Source organism: Nyctereutes procyonoides, unplaced genomic scaffold (assembly GCF_905146905.1).
Source record: "Nyctereutes procyonoides isolate TBG_1078 unplaced genomic scaffold, NYPRO_anot_genome, whole genome shotgun sequence".
NCBI classification, from domain to species: domain Eukaryota; kingdom Metazoa; phylum Chordata; class Mammalia; order Carnivora; family Canidae; genus Nyctereutes; species Nyctereutes procyonoides.
Window position 1 is genome coordinate 10,012,129 of NW_026575042.1, and position 15,882 is coordinate 10,028,010.

Consider the following 15,882-nt stretch of genomic DNA (forward strand, 5'->3'; position numbering starts at 1 on the left):
TGTGCTGTGCTGCCTGGCAGGCAGACAGGTGGGATCCAAGCAGGATGGAGACAGATCTGGTGGAAGCCAGGAACATAAGAGAGGTGATTGTTTGCTCTTCTCTGGGGGTTTCCTCAAGAGTGGTGGCTGTAAATTTCCCACTCCCAGGACAAGAGAGCAGGGCAGCACTATTTCCCTCCATGCCCATCAACACTGACCCACTTCAGTGAGCGAAACAGCACCACCCACTGGACAGAGCCATTTACAACGAGTTCCATCCCGCCTACCCCGCACCCTGCAGGTGCATTTCCACTAGGGCAAGTCCACCTGAGAATCAGTGTAGCAAAGCTTTAGCTCTAGGAGAAATAAGATCTACCTTTCTCTTTTCTTTTTCTTTCTTTCTTTCTTTCTTTCTTTCTTTCTTTCTTTCTTTCTTTCTTTCTCTTTCTCTTTTTTGGATCTAGCTGTTTTTAACAAGCTGACCAAAACACACCTAGGATCTAGTTTCCTTTTTTTTTTTTTTTTTTTGGACCTCTTCTTAATGTGCCTAGGAGCAGGGATACAACAGGCTTTCCTAACAATCAAACACATGAAAAACAGTGACCCAGACAAAATTGTGGAACAAAGGAATTCACCACAAAAAAAAAAAAAAAAGAACAGGAAGAAGTCATGGCTAGGGATTTAATCAATACAGATACAGGTAAGATGTCTGAACCAGAATTTAAAATAATAATCATAAGGATACTAGCTGGGCTTGAGAAAAGAATAGAAGGCACTAGAGAATCCCTTACTACAAAGTTAAAATAACTAAGAAATAGGCCAAAAATAAAAAAATGCTGTAACTGATAAGCAATATGGAATGGATGCAGTGACAATGAGAATGGATGAAGCAGAGGAACAAATCAATGATATAGAAGATAAAATTATGAAAATAATGGTGATAAAAAAGAGGAAAAGAAAAGTATTGGATCATGGATGTAAACTTAGAGAACTCAACGACCCCTTAAAACATAATAACATTCATATCATAAGAGTCCCAGAAGAAGAAGAGAAAGGAAAGGAGCAGAAGGTTTATTTGAACATATTATAGCTGAAAACTCCCCTAATCTTGGGAAGGAAACAAACATCAAAATCCAAGAAGCACAGAGAACTCCTATTAAATTCAACAGAAGCCACCAAGGCATATCATAGTCAAAATACACAGACAAAGAAAGAATCCTGAAAGCAGCAAGGGGAGGGGAGGAGTCCTTAATCTTACAAGGGAAGATAGATCAGGTTTGAGCTGATTTGTCCATAGAAACTTGACAGAACAGAGTAGAGTGGCATGATATATTCAACATGCTGAATGGGAAAAATATGCAGCCAAGAATACTTTATCTAGCAAGGCTGTCATTCAGAATAGAAGGAGAGATAAAGAGTTTCCCAGACAGGGGCACCTGGGTGGCTCAGTTAGTTGGGCATATGCCTTCAGCTTGAGTCATGATCTCAGATTCCTGGGGTCAAGCCCCGCATGAGGCTCCCTGCCCAGTGGGGAGTCTGCTTCTCCCTCTCCCTCTGGCCCTCCTTGCTCATGCTCGCTCTCTCTCTCTCTCTCTCTCTCTCTCTCTCAAATAAATAAAATCTTCAAAAAAAGAGAGAGGGAGAAAAAGAATTTAGTAAACAAAAACTAAAGGAATTTGTGATCACTAAACCAGCCCTGTAAGACATAATAAAGGGTACCCTTTAGGTAGGAAAGAAAGACTAAAAGCAATAAAGACTCGAAAGGAACAGAGAACACCACGAGAAACACCCACTTTACAGGTAACACAATGGCACAAAATTCATAACTTTCAGTAATCACCCTGAATGTAAATGAACTAAATGCTCCAATCAAAACCCATAGGGTACCAGAATGGATTTAAAAAAACAAGACCCATCTATATGCTGCCTACAAGAGACTTATTTTAGACCTAAAGACACTTGTAGATTGAAAGTGAAGGGATGGGGATCCCTGGGTGGCGCAGCGGTTTGGCGCCTGCCTTTGGCCCGGGGCGCGATCCTGGAGACCCGGGATCGAGTCCCACGTCGGGCTCCCGGTGCATGGAGCCTGCTTCTCCCTCTGCCTGTGTCTCTGCCTCTCTCTCTCTGTGTGTGACTATCATGAATAAATAAATAAAATCTTTAAAAAAAAAAAAAAAGAAAGTGAAGGGATGGAGAACCATCTATCTTCTAACGGATGCCAAAAGAAAGCCAGAGTAGCCATACTTATATCAGACAGACTAGGTTTTAAATCAAAGACTGCAGCAAAAGATGATAAAGGGCACTACATCATAAAAGATCTATCTATCAAGAAAATTTAACAATTGTAAATATTTATGCCTTTAACTTGGGAGCATGCAAATATATAAATCAATAACAAAAATAAATCCATTATAATAATACAATAATAGTAAGAAACCTTGACATCCTACTTATAGCAATGGACAAATAATCTAAGCAGAAAATCAACAAGGAAACAGTGGCTTTGAATGACACACTGAACCAGATAGACTTAACATATATATTCAGAACATTTCAGGCAGCCCGGGTGGCTCAGCAGTTTGGCGCCACCTTCGGCCCAGGGTGTGATCCTGGAGACCAGAGATCAAGTTCCGCGTTGGGCTCCCTGCATAGAGCTTGCTTCTCCCTCTGCCTCTGTCTCTGTCTCTCTGTCTCTGTGTGTCTCTCATGAATAAATAAAATCTTAAAAAAAAAAAAAAACATTTCATCCTAACGCAGTAAAATACTCATTCTTTTTGAGTGCACATGGAACGTTCTCCGGAACAGATCACATACTGGGTCACAAATTTTGTACTTCAACCAAGTACAAAAAGATTGAGATCATACCATGCATATTTTCAGACCACAATGCTATGAAACTTGAAGAAAAAATTTGGACAGATCACAAATACATACATTCTTTATGTATATATTTCATCTTTAGATGAAAGAATGAATGGGTTAAAAAGGAACTTAAGAAGAAATTTTAAAAGTACATGGAAGTAAATGAAAATGGAAACACAACAGTTCAATACCTTTGGCTTATAGCCAAGGCAGTCCTAAGAAGGAAATATATAGCAATACAGGCCTACCTCAAGAAGCAAGAAAAGTCCCAAATATGCAAACCTAACCTTACACCTAAAGGAGCTAGGAAAAGAACAGCAAATAAAGCCTATAGACAGCAGAAGAAGGAAAATAATAAAGATTAGAGTGAAATAAGTAACATAGAAATGAAACAGTAGAACAGATCAATGCAACATAAGAGCTGATTCTTTGGAATAATTAATAAAATTTGATAGCCAGCTCTATCAAAAAGAAAAGAGAAAGGTCCCAAATAAACAAAATCACAAGATGGAAGAGGCAAGATCACAACCACAGAAATGCAAATAATTATAAGAGAATATTATTAAAAAATTATATGTGAACAAACTAGGCAGTCTGGAAGAAATAGACAAATTCCTAGAAATATGCAAACTTCTAAAACTGAAACAGGAAGAAATAAGAGATTTGAACAGACTCATAACCAGCAAATAAATTAACTCAGGAATGAAAAATTTCCCAACAAAGTCCAGGGCCAGGTGGCTTCCCAGGGGAATTCTACCAAACATTTAAAGAAGAATTAATACTTGTCTTTCTCAAACTGTTCAAAAAAACAGAAATCGAAGGAAAAGATCCAAACTCCTTAGATGAGGCCACCATTTCCTTGATTCCAAAACCAGACGAAGACCCCACTAAAAAGGAGAATTACTGGCCAGTATCCCTGATGATGATGAATGTAAAAATTCTCAACAACATACTAGCAAATTGAATCTAACAGTACATTAAAAGAATTATTCATATGATCAAGTGGGATTTATTCCTGGGCTGCAGGGGTGGTTCAATATTTGCAAATCAATCAATGTCATACACCACATTAATAAAGAATAAGAACCACAGAATCCTCTCAGTAAATGCAGAAAAAGCATTTGACAAAATACAGCATCTGTTCTTGATTTAAAAAAATCCTCAACAAAGTAGGAATAGATGGAAAATACCTCAACATCATAAAGGCCATATACAAAAGACACCCTCCCACCCCAGCTAATACCATCCTCAATGGGGAAAAGCGGAAAGCTTTTCCTCTATGGTCAGGAACAAGACAGGGATGTCCACTCTCACCATTACTATTTAACATAGTACTGGAAGTCTTAGGCACAGCAACCAGACAACAAAAGAAATAAAAGCATCCAAATCAGCAAAGAAGAAATCAGACTTTCACTATTTGCAGATGACATGACACTGTATAAAGAAAACCCAAAAGACTCCACCAAAAAATTGCTAGAACTCATACATGAATTCAGCAAAGTTGCAGATATAAAATCAACACACAGAAATCTGTTGCATTTCTATACACCAATCAAGAAGCAGCAGAAAAAAGAAATCAAGGAATTGATCCCATTTACAATTGCACCAAAACCAATAAGATACCTAGGGCTAACCAAAGAGGTAAAATATCTGTACTCTGAAAAATATAGAATACTTACAAAGGAAATTGAAGAGGACACAAACAAATGGAAAGACATTGATGCTCATGGATTGGAAGAACAAATATTATTAAAATGGATATACTACCCAGAGAAATCTACACATTTAATTCAATCCCTATGAAAATACCACCAGCATTTTTCACAGAGCTATAACAAACAATCCTAAAATTTGTACAGAACCGCCAAAAACCCTGAATAGCCAAAGCATTCCTGAAAATGAAAAACAAGGCTGGAGGCATCATGATTCCAGACTTCAAGCTACATTACAAAGCTGTAATCATCAAGACAGTATGGTACTGGCACAAAAACAGACACACAGACCAATGGAACAGAATAGAAAACCCAGAAATGGTCCCTCACTATATGGTCAACTAGTCTTAGACAAAGCAGGAGAAAATATCCAATAGAAAAAGACAGTCTCTTAAACAAATGGGGTTTGAGAAAACTGGACAGCAACATGCAGAAAAATGAAACTGAACCACTTTCTTAGAAAAATAAAATGTACAATAATAAATTCAAAATGGATTAAAGACCTACATGTGATATAGGAAACCATGAAAATCCTAGAAGAGAACACAGGCAGCAACCTCTTTGACCTTGGCTGCAGCAACTTCTTACTAGACATGTCACTGTAGGCAAGGGAAACAAAAATGAAAATGAACTGTTGGGACTATCATCAAGATAAAAAGCTTCTGCACAGCAAAGGAAACAATAAACAAAACTAAAAGACAACCTATGGAATAGGAGAAGATATTTGCAAATGACATATCTGATAAAGGGTTAGTATCCAAGATCTATAAAGAACTTATCAAACTCAACACCCAAAAAACAAATAATCCAGTTAAGAAATGGGCAGAAGACATAAATATATACTTTTCCAAAGAAGACATCCAAATGGCTAACAGACACATGAAAAGATGCTCAACATCACTCATCATCAGGGAAATACAAGTCAAAACCACGATGAGATACCACCTCACATCTGTCAGAATAGCTAAAATTAATAACACAAGAAACAACAGGTGTTGGCATGTGGAGAAAGGGGAGCCCTCTTGCATTGCTGATGGAATGTAAACTGGTGCAACCACTCTGGAGAACAACATGGAGGTTCCTCAAAAAGATGAAAATAGGGGACACCTGGGTGACTCAGCAGTTGAGCATCTGCCTTTGGCTCAGGGCATGTCCCAGGATCCTGGGATCAAGTCTCACATCAGGCTCCCCAGAAGGAGCTTGCTTCTCCCTCTGCCTGTGTCTCTGCTGCTCTCTCTCTCTCTCTCTCTCTCTCTCTCTCTCTCTCGAATAAATAAATAAAACCATTTTTTTTAAAAAATTGAAAATAGAACTACCCTACTATCCAGCTATTGCACTACTAGGTATTTACCCAAAGGATACAAATACAGACTCAAAGGAGTATATGCATCCCGATGTTTATAGCAGCATTATCAACAATAATGAAGAGCCCAAGAGTCCCATTGACTAATGAGGAGATAAAGAGGCTGTGGCATGTACATATACCCACAGTGGAGTATACACAGCCATCAAAACAAATGAAATCTTGCCATTTGCAATGACATGGATGGAACTAGAGAGTATTATGCTAAGTGAAATAAGTCAGAGAAATACAAATACCATATGATTTCACCCATGTGTAATTTAGGAAACAAACTAAATGAACATATGGGAAGGGAGAAGAAAGTGAGAAAGGCAAACCATAAAGACTTAATGATACAGAACAAACAGGGTTGATGGGGAGAGGTTGATAGAGGATGGGCTAGATGGATGATCAGTATTAAGGTGGGCAGTTCTTGTGATGAGCACTGGGTCCGTTGTATGTAAATGATGAATCACTGAATTCTACTCCTGAAAGAAATATTACACTGTATGTTAACTACTTAGAATTTAAATTAAAATTTAGAGAATAAATAAATAAATAAATAAATAATAAAATAGCTACAACCCAGTCCAAAAAAAATCATTAATACAGCAATATATTAACTTATAAACAACTATATACAATCATATATAATTATACATCAGTTGCAGAGAGGCATTCTAGAAAAATGGAAAGAGAAAATGAGAGTGATAGAAAACATGTTGGTGTGGTCATGGTATTCTTTTTTTTTTAAGATTTACTTATTTATTTTAGAGAGAGTGTGAGCATGCGTGCATGCAAGCAGTGGTGGGGGGAGGACAGAGGGAGAGGAGAGAATCTCAAACAGACTGCCCATTGAGCACGGAGCCCCATCTCAGGATTCTGAGATCATGACCTGGGCCAAAACCAAGAGTCAGCTGACTTACCGACTGAGTCACCCAGGCACCCCTGGTCACGGTATTCTAGCTAAGGTGGTCAGGCACGGCCTCACAAGGGGATGACATTTGTGCAGAGACTTAATGAAGTGACAGACTGCCCTGTGAAGCCATCTGCCAGATCGAAGCCTTTGTGATTCCATGTTAAAAGACAGTATGTGTGTTACATGTACTGGAAACCCCTCACATGTGCTCAGGAAAAAGCCCATCTGCAACTTCTCCTCTTCAGTGAAGTCCTGAACCTTTTAGGAGGAGGCATGCCCCTTCACTGCCACCATCACTACTTCCTGGCTACTCTTGGTGGCTACCCAGATGCTGCCCCACAGGCTTTGTCTGCTGAACTGCTTTGACAGGAGAAGGAGAGCATCCTCCCCCTTGAAAAACTTGGTCTCTCAGAGCAGCACTGGCCCTGAGGCCCCTTCTGCACCAGTAGGCTTTAGATTAACCCTGTCTTCCCGATGTGTGTATACATGTGCATGTGCACATGCGCGCACACACACACACACACGCACACACACACACACCACCAGTTCCTGGACTCCTCCCAATCTACATAGGTTGATTAGGTCCTCAGGATCATCTAAGAAGAGCACCATCTTGGTCTGTTCAGGTTGCTATAATAAAATACTGCATACTGGGTGGCTCAGTGAACAACAGAAACTTATTTCTCACAATCCTAGAGACTGGGAAGTCTGAGATCAAAGCACCAGCAGATTAGCCACTTCCTAGTTCATAGATGGCCATCTTCTCACTGTGTCCTTACATAGTAGGAGTGAAGGAGTGCTCTAGGGTCTCTTTTATAAGGATACTATCCCATTCATGAGGGCCTCCACTCCCAAAGCCCCCACCTCCGAATAGCATCACATTGGGGATTAGGTTTCAACATATGACCTTTATGAAAACACCAATACTCAGTCCATAAAAAACATTCTTCAGATGTCAAGTTCCAGTGGTAGAACTTTGGGTAGAACTTTTAATCTTCTTTTATTTGTTTTTTAGTGCTTTTACATTAATTACATGTACCTGGTTCAAAAAAATCAAATAATATAAAATGATAGTCAACTTAAAGAGTTGAGATGCCTGGGTGGCTCAGTCAGTTAAGCAGCCAACTTTTAATTTTGGTTCAGGTCATGATGTCAGGATCCTGAGATGGGACTCTGTGCTCAACGGGGAGTCTGCTTGAGACTCTCTCTCCCTCTCCCTCTGCACCTCCCCCCATTCATGTATGCACATGCTCAGCACTCTCTCTCAAATAAGATAAAATAAAATCTTTAAAAAACCCAAAAACTTAAGGAGTCTCATGCCCCCATCTTCATGCCAAGTCCCAATGCCCCAAGCAATCACCTGTAAACATTTATTGGGGTTACTACTACAATTCTAACTAACATGTTTATCTTATCATTTCTTGATTTGTCAACTTTAGACTTTCATAAATAGCCCACTTTCTTGCTACCTCTTTCCCCTCCCTCCAAAGTTTTATTAAAACTTTTTATTAAAATCCAGGGACCTCCATCACTTCATATAACACATTTAAACCACTGTTGTTGTTCATATACTTTAAAAACCTATCTTGATTCCATCTGTAAGATGAACTGTCTCTATTGTTCCTTTCTTTGTCTGCATCCAGGCTTCTGTCAGGCTAGTTGGTGACTTGCGTGTGCTTCCAGTAGAAAAATGGACGTCTTGACAGTGAGGACCTTTCATGCTTTGTCTGTAAATGGGGTGTGGAAAGCAAATGGCATTTTAATTATATATATGTATATATAAAATTATAATGTATATATTGTATACATAATATATATCATTTGCAGTAGACCAGAATCTTGTTGTGTGGAGGGGATGCAGTACCTTTTCAAATAAGTTATTTATTAGAATTTTTAAAGTAATTTTCATTACCCTAGATTCATTACCTTCATTTTCATTTTTAAAGATTTTATTTGTTTATTCATGAGAGATGCAGAGAGAGAGAGAGAGAGAGGGCGGCAGAGATACAGGCAGAGGGAGAAGCAGGCTCCATGCAGGGAGCCTGACATGGGACTTGATCCTGGGTCTCCAGGATCAGGCCCCGGACTGAAGGTGGCGCTAAACTGCTGAGCCACCCGGGCTGCCCCATTTTCAATTTTAAATGTTTGCTTTTAGTTTATTTTGGTCCTTCTTTCCCATGCCATTGGATTGTTTCAAATATCTAGTGATCCCTAGTTGTCTACTCATATTTTTTAACAAAGGACTTCACTGATTAATGAAGGAGACTAACATGGGTAGGTTAGTATTCCCAGGAGACCTCTCCTGTGAAAAGGGAGTGGGTGTGCTGACTGGCAACTCCAAGTTTAGTAGCCAGGCAAGTACCTGGCAGGCCTGGTTTTAGGGCAGGTGGGCAGGTGTGTGGGCACTCCCCTAGGGCTGCACAAGGAGGAGTTTCACTGCATTCAAGTCTTAGTCTTCTCCAAGTAGGTTGTTCAATTTGATTAGAGGACTGTTTTCTATTTTTGGCTCAAGGACAAAGCATCCTTGGGGCCAGTTGTCGAACTGATTGGGAATTGGGATAGAGACCAAGAGGCCTCTCTGTTTCCTACACAACCATTAAATTAGCTTTCTGAATTCTGTCTCACAACCAGTTTTGCTCTTAGCACCAGCCAGCTCCAGTTTGGACCTCTCAGTCTGGGAGGCCCAGCTCCCGTGCCTGTCTGGAGGACAGCATTCTCTTATCTTTATGTTATCACCTACTTTCCAGAAATATGTCAAAATCTCTGGTTCTGCTCTCATCCCCATTCTTCATTTGTGCAGACTTTTCTCTTTGAGTATCTTCTCACATTTCACTAGCATCTGGGGAGGAAGAGGCCTTTATATTCATTTTGCTTTTCTGAATTATCCAAGATAGAGTATGTGCTATTACATTCACAATAAAAGTAACAACAAAAGCTATCTTTTTTTTTAATTTTTATTTATTTATGATAGTCACAGAGAGAGAGAGAGAGGCAGAGACACAGGCAGAGGGAGAAGAAGGCTCCATGCATCGGAAGCCCAACGTGGGATTCGATCCCGGGTCTCCAGGATCGCGCCCTGGGCCAAAGGCAGGCGCCAAACCACTGCGCCACCCAGGGATCCCCAAAAGCTATCTTTAAAATGGAAGTGATTTAGACATTTCTCATCAAGCCAAAAAGAGAAGCATCTTGTCAGTATCAACCATTCCAGCACTGACCAAGAAACTGCTTTCCTACGGTGCTTCCAGCTGAATAAATATGTGGCTGGAGAATCTTGTCATATAGCCCGTGTCTTACTTGTGCTTTATATGTCCCCAAGGTGAATTAGAGGTGTTGTAAATGCAGTAGGAGCATCAAATACAAAGCCTGCTATTAAGCAGGTGTATCAGTTAATGGTTTAAAATAGCAAGCATTCACCTGCTTGCTCTTTGGATGGACTCAGGTGCATGCTTCTTCTGCTGGCCTCACTTCAGGCCATTAGAGCAGCCCCAGTCAATTGGCAGGTGATGTGTTTGTTTGTTTGTTTAAAGGAAGACTGTCTTTAATATCAGCAGAGATTTGGAGGAGAGGAACCAAGCAAAGGGCTCACAAGTAGATCATTGGAAAAGTGTGTTTCTGTGCATAGGAATTGTGTCTGTGCCAGCACTGAAGTCCCTGGGACTTGGTCGCTGTTGCTGGAATCCAAAGTTGGGGCTTCACTGCCAGCCTCCTGGGCTGAGCGTTCTCTGCCATCAGGGATGGGACTGGTACTGTGGTACTCTGGTACTCTGGTACCTCTGGCTCTGGCTCACTGGCCACCCCCATCACAGCCACTCTCTGAATCGTTGTCACTGCCACCCACTGGCCTGTATCCTCATCACCTGAGTCACTGTCATGTTCTGAATCTACATCCCTTGCTGAATATCTCTTTGTCCAGGTGGCTTGGGCTTCGTCCTCACTGCTGTCATTCTGGCTGCTACTGCCCTTGTCACTCACCTGGTCTCTGTCACCTCTTCCCTTGCACACCTGTCTGGCATTGAGGTGTCACTGGCTGAGATGAAAGGGGTGATTGGGCCCCCTTTGGACTCTCTCGGCACCCCAAAGGTCAGCTTGGGCTTGATCACACATGACAGGTGCAAGACTTCCAAGAGCACCGAGAGAGAGCTGCAAAACTCAGGACTCACACAGCATCATGCCTACTGGTCTCTGTGGTCCAAGCAAGTCACATGCCAGCCCGGATTCAAGAAGTCGAAAAAGAAGCTCCACATCTTGATGGAAGGAGCTACAAACTATGGTGGCAACTTTTTCCATCCACCATTTAATAATTCCAGTTTTGATTTCTAATTTTGTTTTCTAATTTTGTATATTCCCCAGACTTCTGAGGACCCAGTCTCTGGAATGGTTCTACAACAACGTGAAGAGCCGCTTCAAACGCTTTGGCAGTGCCAAGGTCTTGAAGAACCTGTATAGGAAACACCGATTGGAGAGTGGAGCATGCTTCGATATTCTAGGTACGCTGGCAGCCCGCCACTATGGGAGTCTTCCCTGGGCTGGTGGGATAAAAGGAGGCCTGGCTGGGAGGCCTTGACCACTAGGAACCCTCAAATGATACAGAGAAAGTTGCTTAAATATCTGCCTCCAGTGAGGAACAGAAATAGGAGGACAAATACCAAAGATTCTGTTAAGTTTGAGTCATCAGCTTCCAACATCCCCACTGGGCTGTTGGATGCATCAAGAAGACCAAAATATGTCTGTGTGTTGTGGACATTTTAATTGCAGACCCCTAGAAATCAAAGATTCTTGACCATCTCCCTGCCTAATGATTAAAATATTAGAAAGTCCTCAATGTGATCGCATAGACTAGGTCTGCCCTTAGAGGGTGTACCCTCCACTCCCCTTCCCTTCTACCCCCACACTCAACTCATGCCAGGCCCACAACTTGATGTAAAGGGAGAGTCGGGAAAGTGTGGGCTTCTCTTCCCAAGAATCCTAGAGGATGATTTCCGCCTTCACTGTTTGTATACACTCCAGACAACCAATGTAATTAGAATGAGAACTTATCTTCTTTGGTTCTATTAGACTAGCCAGTAGAAGGAAATCATTGTCAGGACGTGAACAGCATGTACCATAAAAAAAGACTGGGATGGTTTTTTTTTCGGTCGAAGGCAGATTTTTTTTCATCACTTTGCTGACACAGGTAAATGCTTTTTATTCACAAGAAAGAAGAAAAAAAGATCTCATCCATCTCATATGGAGCTTTTTCACTGTCATTATTTTACATTGTTGTATTCTCAATAAAGTCTTTGGCTGTGTCTTATCTAAAAATATGCCAGCCAGTGAGACAGCGGGGAAACAGGATGGGAGCATTAAACACAGAGAATCATTAGGGCCTTTTGTGGTGGTTGTTAGACTCTATCTTTCAAACTATTCAGGAAGCCTAAGCTAGAGAGCAATGCTGAAGGTTTCCACAGATTATTTTTATCTTCTCTTCACTGATTTCTCTAAAAAATTTTTTCTCAAGGAAAGGAGGCAAAAAAAAAAAAAAGAAGAAGAAGAAGAAGAAAAAGAAGAAGAAAAAGAAATCAAGCTTAAAAGTAATCCTGTTAATAATAGTTTTTCAACCCAAAGAGATATCTCAAGAAAGTTCCAAAATATTATTGGCTCACTTGTTTGTATCACATCCTTTCTTTCTTCTCATATACATCCCCAGATCTGCTTTGTGTACCCCCTTATGAGTCACCAAATTCAGACCTCATGGGTGTTCGTTACTGCTTAATGCAAGATAAGGGGGAAAGCGAACATATGTAGAATCTTTCAGAACAAAGCATAACTCTGATCTCTTCTCCTGTCTCCCTCAGGCCCCACAGATGGATGGGTCAGGCAGATGTGAGTCCCAAGCGGACCAGCTCAGGGCTTTGAAATTTTCAAGTGTCATTTTCTGAGGAACATCATTTACTGGGAATAGCTGTCTGCCATGGTAGAAGCATGTTTGGGTTTTGGATCCTCTGTGATTCACAACTTCTTTCATCCAGGCCTCAATATGGCACTTACCACATTGCATTCAGGGGATGGTATACAAGCCGCTCTCCTGCCCAACCATGTAGAGTAATAGTTTCATCACCTCTGTGTTCCCAAAGTATGACTCAACACCTGGCATGCCTTACATCCTCACTATGGCACCAGTTTAATCTTAAAAGCATTCTGTGAGTACCAAGACACTTCACTGAAGTATTAGAATCGGTTGCTTTAATATGGTTAGTATCCATTTAAACTAAGAATTCCTTTTGATAAAAGTGAAGACAAGTGGACAAGAAACAGTTTGTGAGATGATACTCAAACTTGTTAAGCCATGATCATAAAAAAAAATGAGATTTACTCTACACACCACCTAGAAAATTTAGTTAACCAAAAATATGGGGAAATCCTCCAGTGCACATGTGGACTCTTGCTTATGTCACATGATGAAGAGCCCTTAGCATTAGCTCCCACCTATCATTCAACACTTTTGCCATAGTTGTCACCTGCCATCCTCAATCCTAACTATACATCAGAGTCTGGGCTTGAAAAAAAAACAAAAAAACAGTGCCTAGGATCACCTTCCATGCTCAGCCACTTATTTCTGAATCTGTGGAGGGGGGCCCAGTACAGATATTTTTTAAAGCTCACTGGGGGGATCCCTGGGTGGCGCAGCGGTTTGGCACCTGCCTTTGGCCCAGGGCGCGATCCTGGAGACCCGGGATCGAATCCCATATCGGGCTCCCGGTGCATGGAGCCTGCTTCTCACTCTGCCTGTGTCTCTGCCTCTCTCTCTCTCAGTCTGTGACTATCATAAAATAAAAATAATAAAAAAAATTAAAAAAAAATAAAGCTCAGTGGGTTTTAAGGCATAGCCAAGATGGAGAACCCCAGCTAGCCCTGGCCATCATTTGTCTAGTAGCATTTATAATAAGATGGCTCCATCTTCAAATCTAGCTAAGGGTTCTTGTTTGCAGAATTTTGATTGTAGGAACATAATATGCAACATCTATGGTATGCAAGGCGTGTGCTCTGCTCCTGAACTCTTGGAGTAGAACTCCTTATACCTATGAAACATCTTCACCCTCTGGACCAACGTACTATGCCTTAACACACTCAGTCCACTGAAAATTCATTGAGTTCACAGAATCTTATGGGTCTGCCATCACGTGCACACCCTAAACTGCCATCAGTCTGTCTGGCCCCCCAAACTAGGCTTACTCATCCTGCAGCCCATATTAGGTGACCAAGCTAGGCCAGGCTGTAAAGGAGACCCACTAGTTCCATTGGATAAATCTAAGATATATTCATTACTCCAGTAAACATTCAGAAAGCATTTATTGAACACCTACTATGTGCCCACTTGGTTTAAGAGTGAAAAGACAGGCAAGACCCTGCCATCTCAGAGCCAATATTCCAGTGGAGAAGTCAGTAAATTTTTAAAAAAATCAAGTACCCAATGGTAACTAGTGCTTGCATGACACATCTGATATATTCAGCATGACATTTTTAACAGTTACCTAGGAAATAAACACTACACAAAAAGATAAAAGTAGTCATTATTAATATACTTAATCTCTAGGCAGTTGGGTAAATGACATCTTTCTTTCAGTTTGTATTAAATAAATAAAATGGGAGAAATAAACTCTGCTTCTATTCATGAACACTGTATATCTATTTTTGACATGATTCCTGAAAAGGTCCATTAATCTTTCATCTGGAATCTGACTGAAAAACATGGTCTTTTGAAAATGCTGAGCAGGTGAAATCAGAGGTTCCTCCAACTCATGAAAGACATGACGATGTCATCTGACTGCTGCATCAGTGCTTTGAGAACAGTGTCAGCCTCTTTGTGCCTTTCTCAAATGACTCTAAAGCTCCCACCTATGAATTTCAAGGGAAACAGAGAGAAGTGCTGTACTAGAAGATTTGAAATCATGCAGAACCAGAGCTTGCAGCTCAGTCCCCAGGGATGTTTCCAGATGTTCTCTCTCCTCGTGCTTGCCTCCACCCTCCTCCTTCACAGGACAGATAGCACGCACCCCCTCACTGGATCCTGTCACCTTCCAGGAAGGTCTGAAGGTCTCACATCTCTTCCTTCTTGCTGAGCCAGCCTGTCTTTTAACTGGTTCCTTCCTCTCGATTTGTAAACATGCCCGAATCTCTCTGTTTCCTAAGACATTCCTGGCCTGCACATTCCCTCACTTCCTGCCCTCCCCTCACTGACCTGTTCTCCCCACAACAGCCAGAGTACACTTTGGAAGCACATATCTGACCAGATCACCTCCATGGAAGCTTTACTGGCTTTTATGTAGCTGTTGGAATAAAGATCAAAACACATATGGTCACCATGACTTGCATGCTCTGGGTCTCCAAGCCCAGCCACATTGCCTTTTGCTTAGGTTCGCAGATGCACCTGCTGCCCCCACTGCCTGTCCTGTGCAAGTTGTTTGCTCTGCCCCAGACACTCTCCCACCTTCCCACACCCCTTTGCCTGGTGACTCATTGTCTCTGCTGGACACATTCACTGTACTGTGAAGCACTCAATCAGAGCACTTAACAGCTCTATAATTTTACATTGATTTATATAAATCTTGGATCGGAGAATTCTTTCCACTATATCAAGTTTGTCAGGGCAGTGAGAATTTCTGACTTTGGTCACCAATATACCCTAACACACAGCCCAGAGCCAGGCACCTAGTAGGTGCTCAGAGACTCTTTGCTGGATGGATGAATGAATGCTGGGTGTAGCCACACCAAAGGGAAATATTTGCACTTAGAACTATAGCTTGGGGGGCAGCCTGGGTGGCTCAGCAGTTTAGCGCCACCTTCAGCCCAGGGCGTGATTGTGGAGACCCCAGATCGAGTCCCGCGTCAGGATCCCTGCATGGAGCCTGCTTCTCCCTCTGCCTGCGTCTCTGCTTCTCTCTCTCTCTCTCTCTCTCTCTCTCTCTCTCTCTCTCTCTCGAAAATAAATAAAATCTAAAAAAAAAAAAGAACTATAGCTTGGGGCCTGCAGAGATGACTTATCCTAAAGACTTATATTGTAAGTGAGGAAACTAAGACTCAGAAAGACA

The 15,882-nt window shown here is 41.4% G+C and overlaps 1 protein-coding gene across 3 annotated transcripts in view; it reads left to right on the forward strand.

Annotated features, from left to right (window-relative positions):
* The window catches only part of MYRIP (myosin VIIA and Rab interacting protein), a 365,531-nt gene that overhangs the window by 262,428 nt on the left and 87,221 nt on the right, over positions 1-15,882 (forward strand). For all 3 annotated transcript variants that reach the window (XM_055321757.1, XM_055321756.1, XM_055321758.1), the window contains one exon: positions 11,165-11,301. In XM_055321757.1, the coding sequence (XP_055177732.1) occupies positions 11,165-11,301 (137 nt within the window). The remainder of the gene's footprint in view (positions 1-11,164; positions 11,302-15,882) is intronic.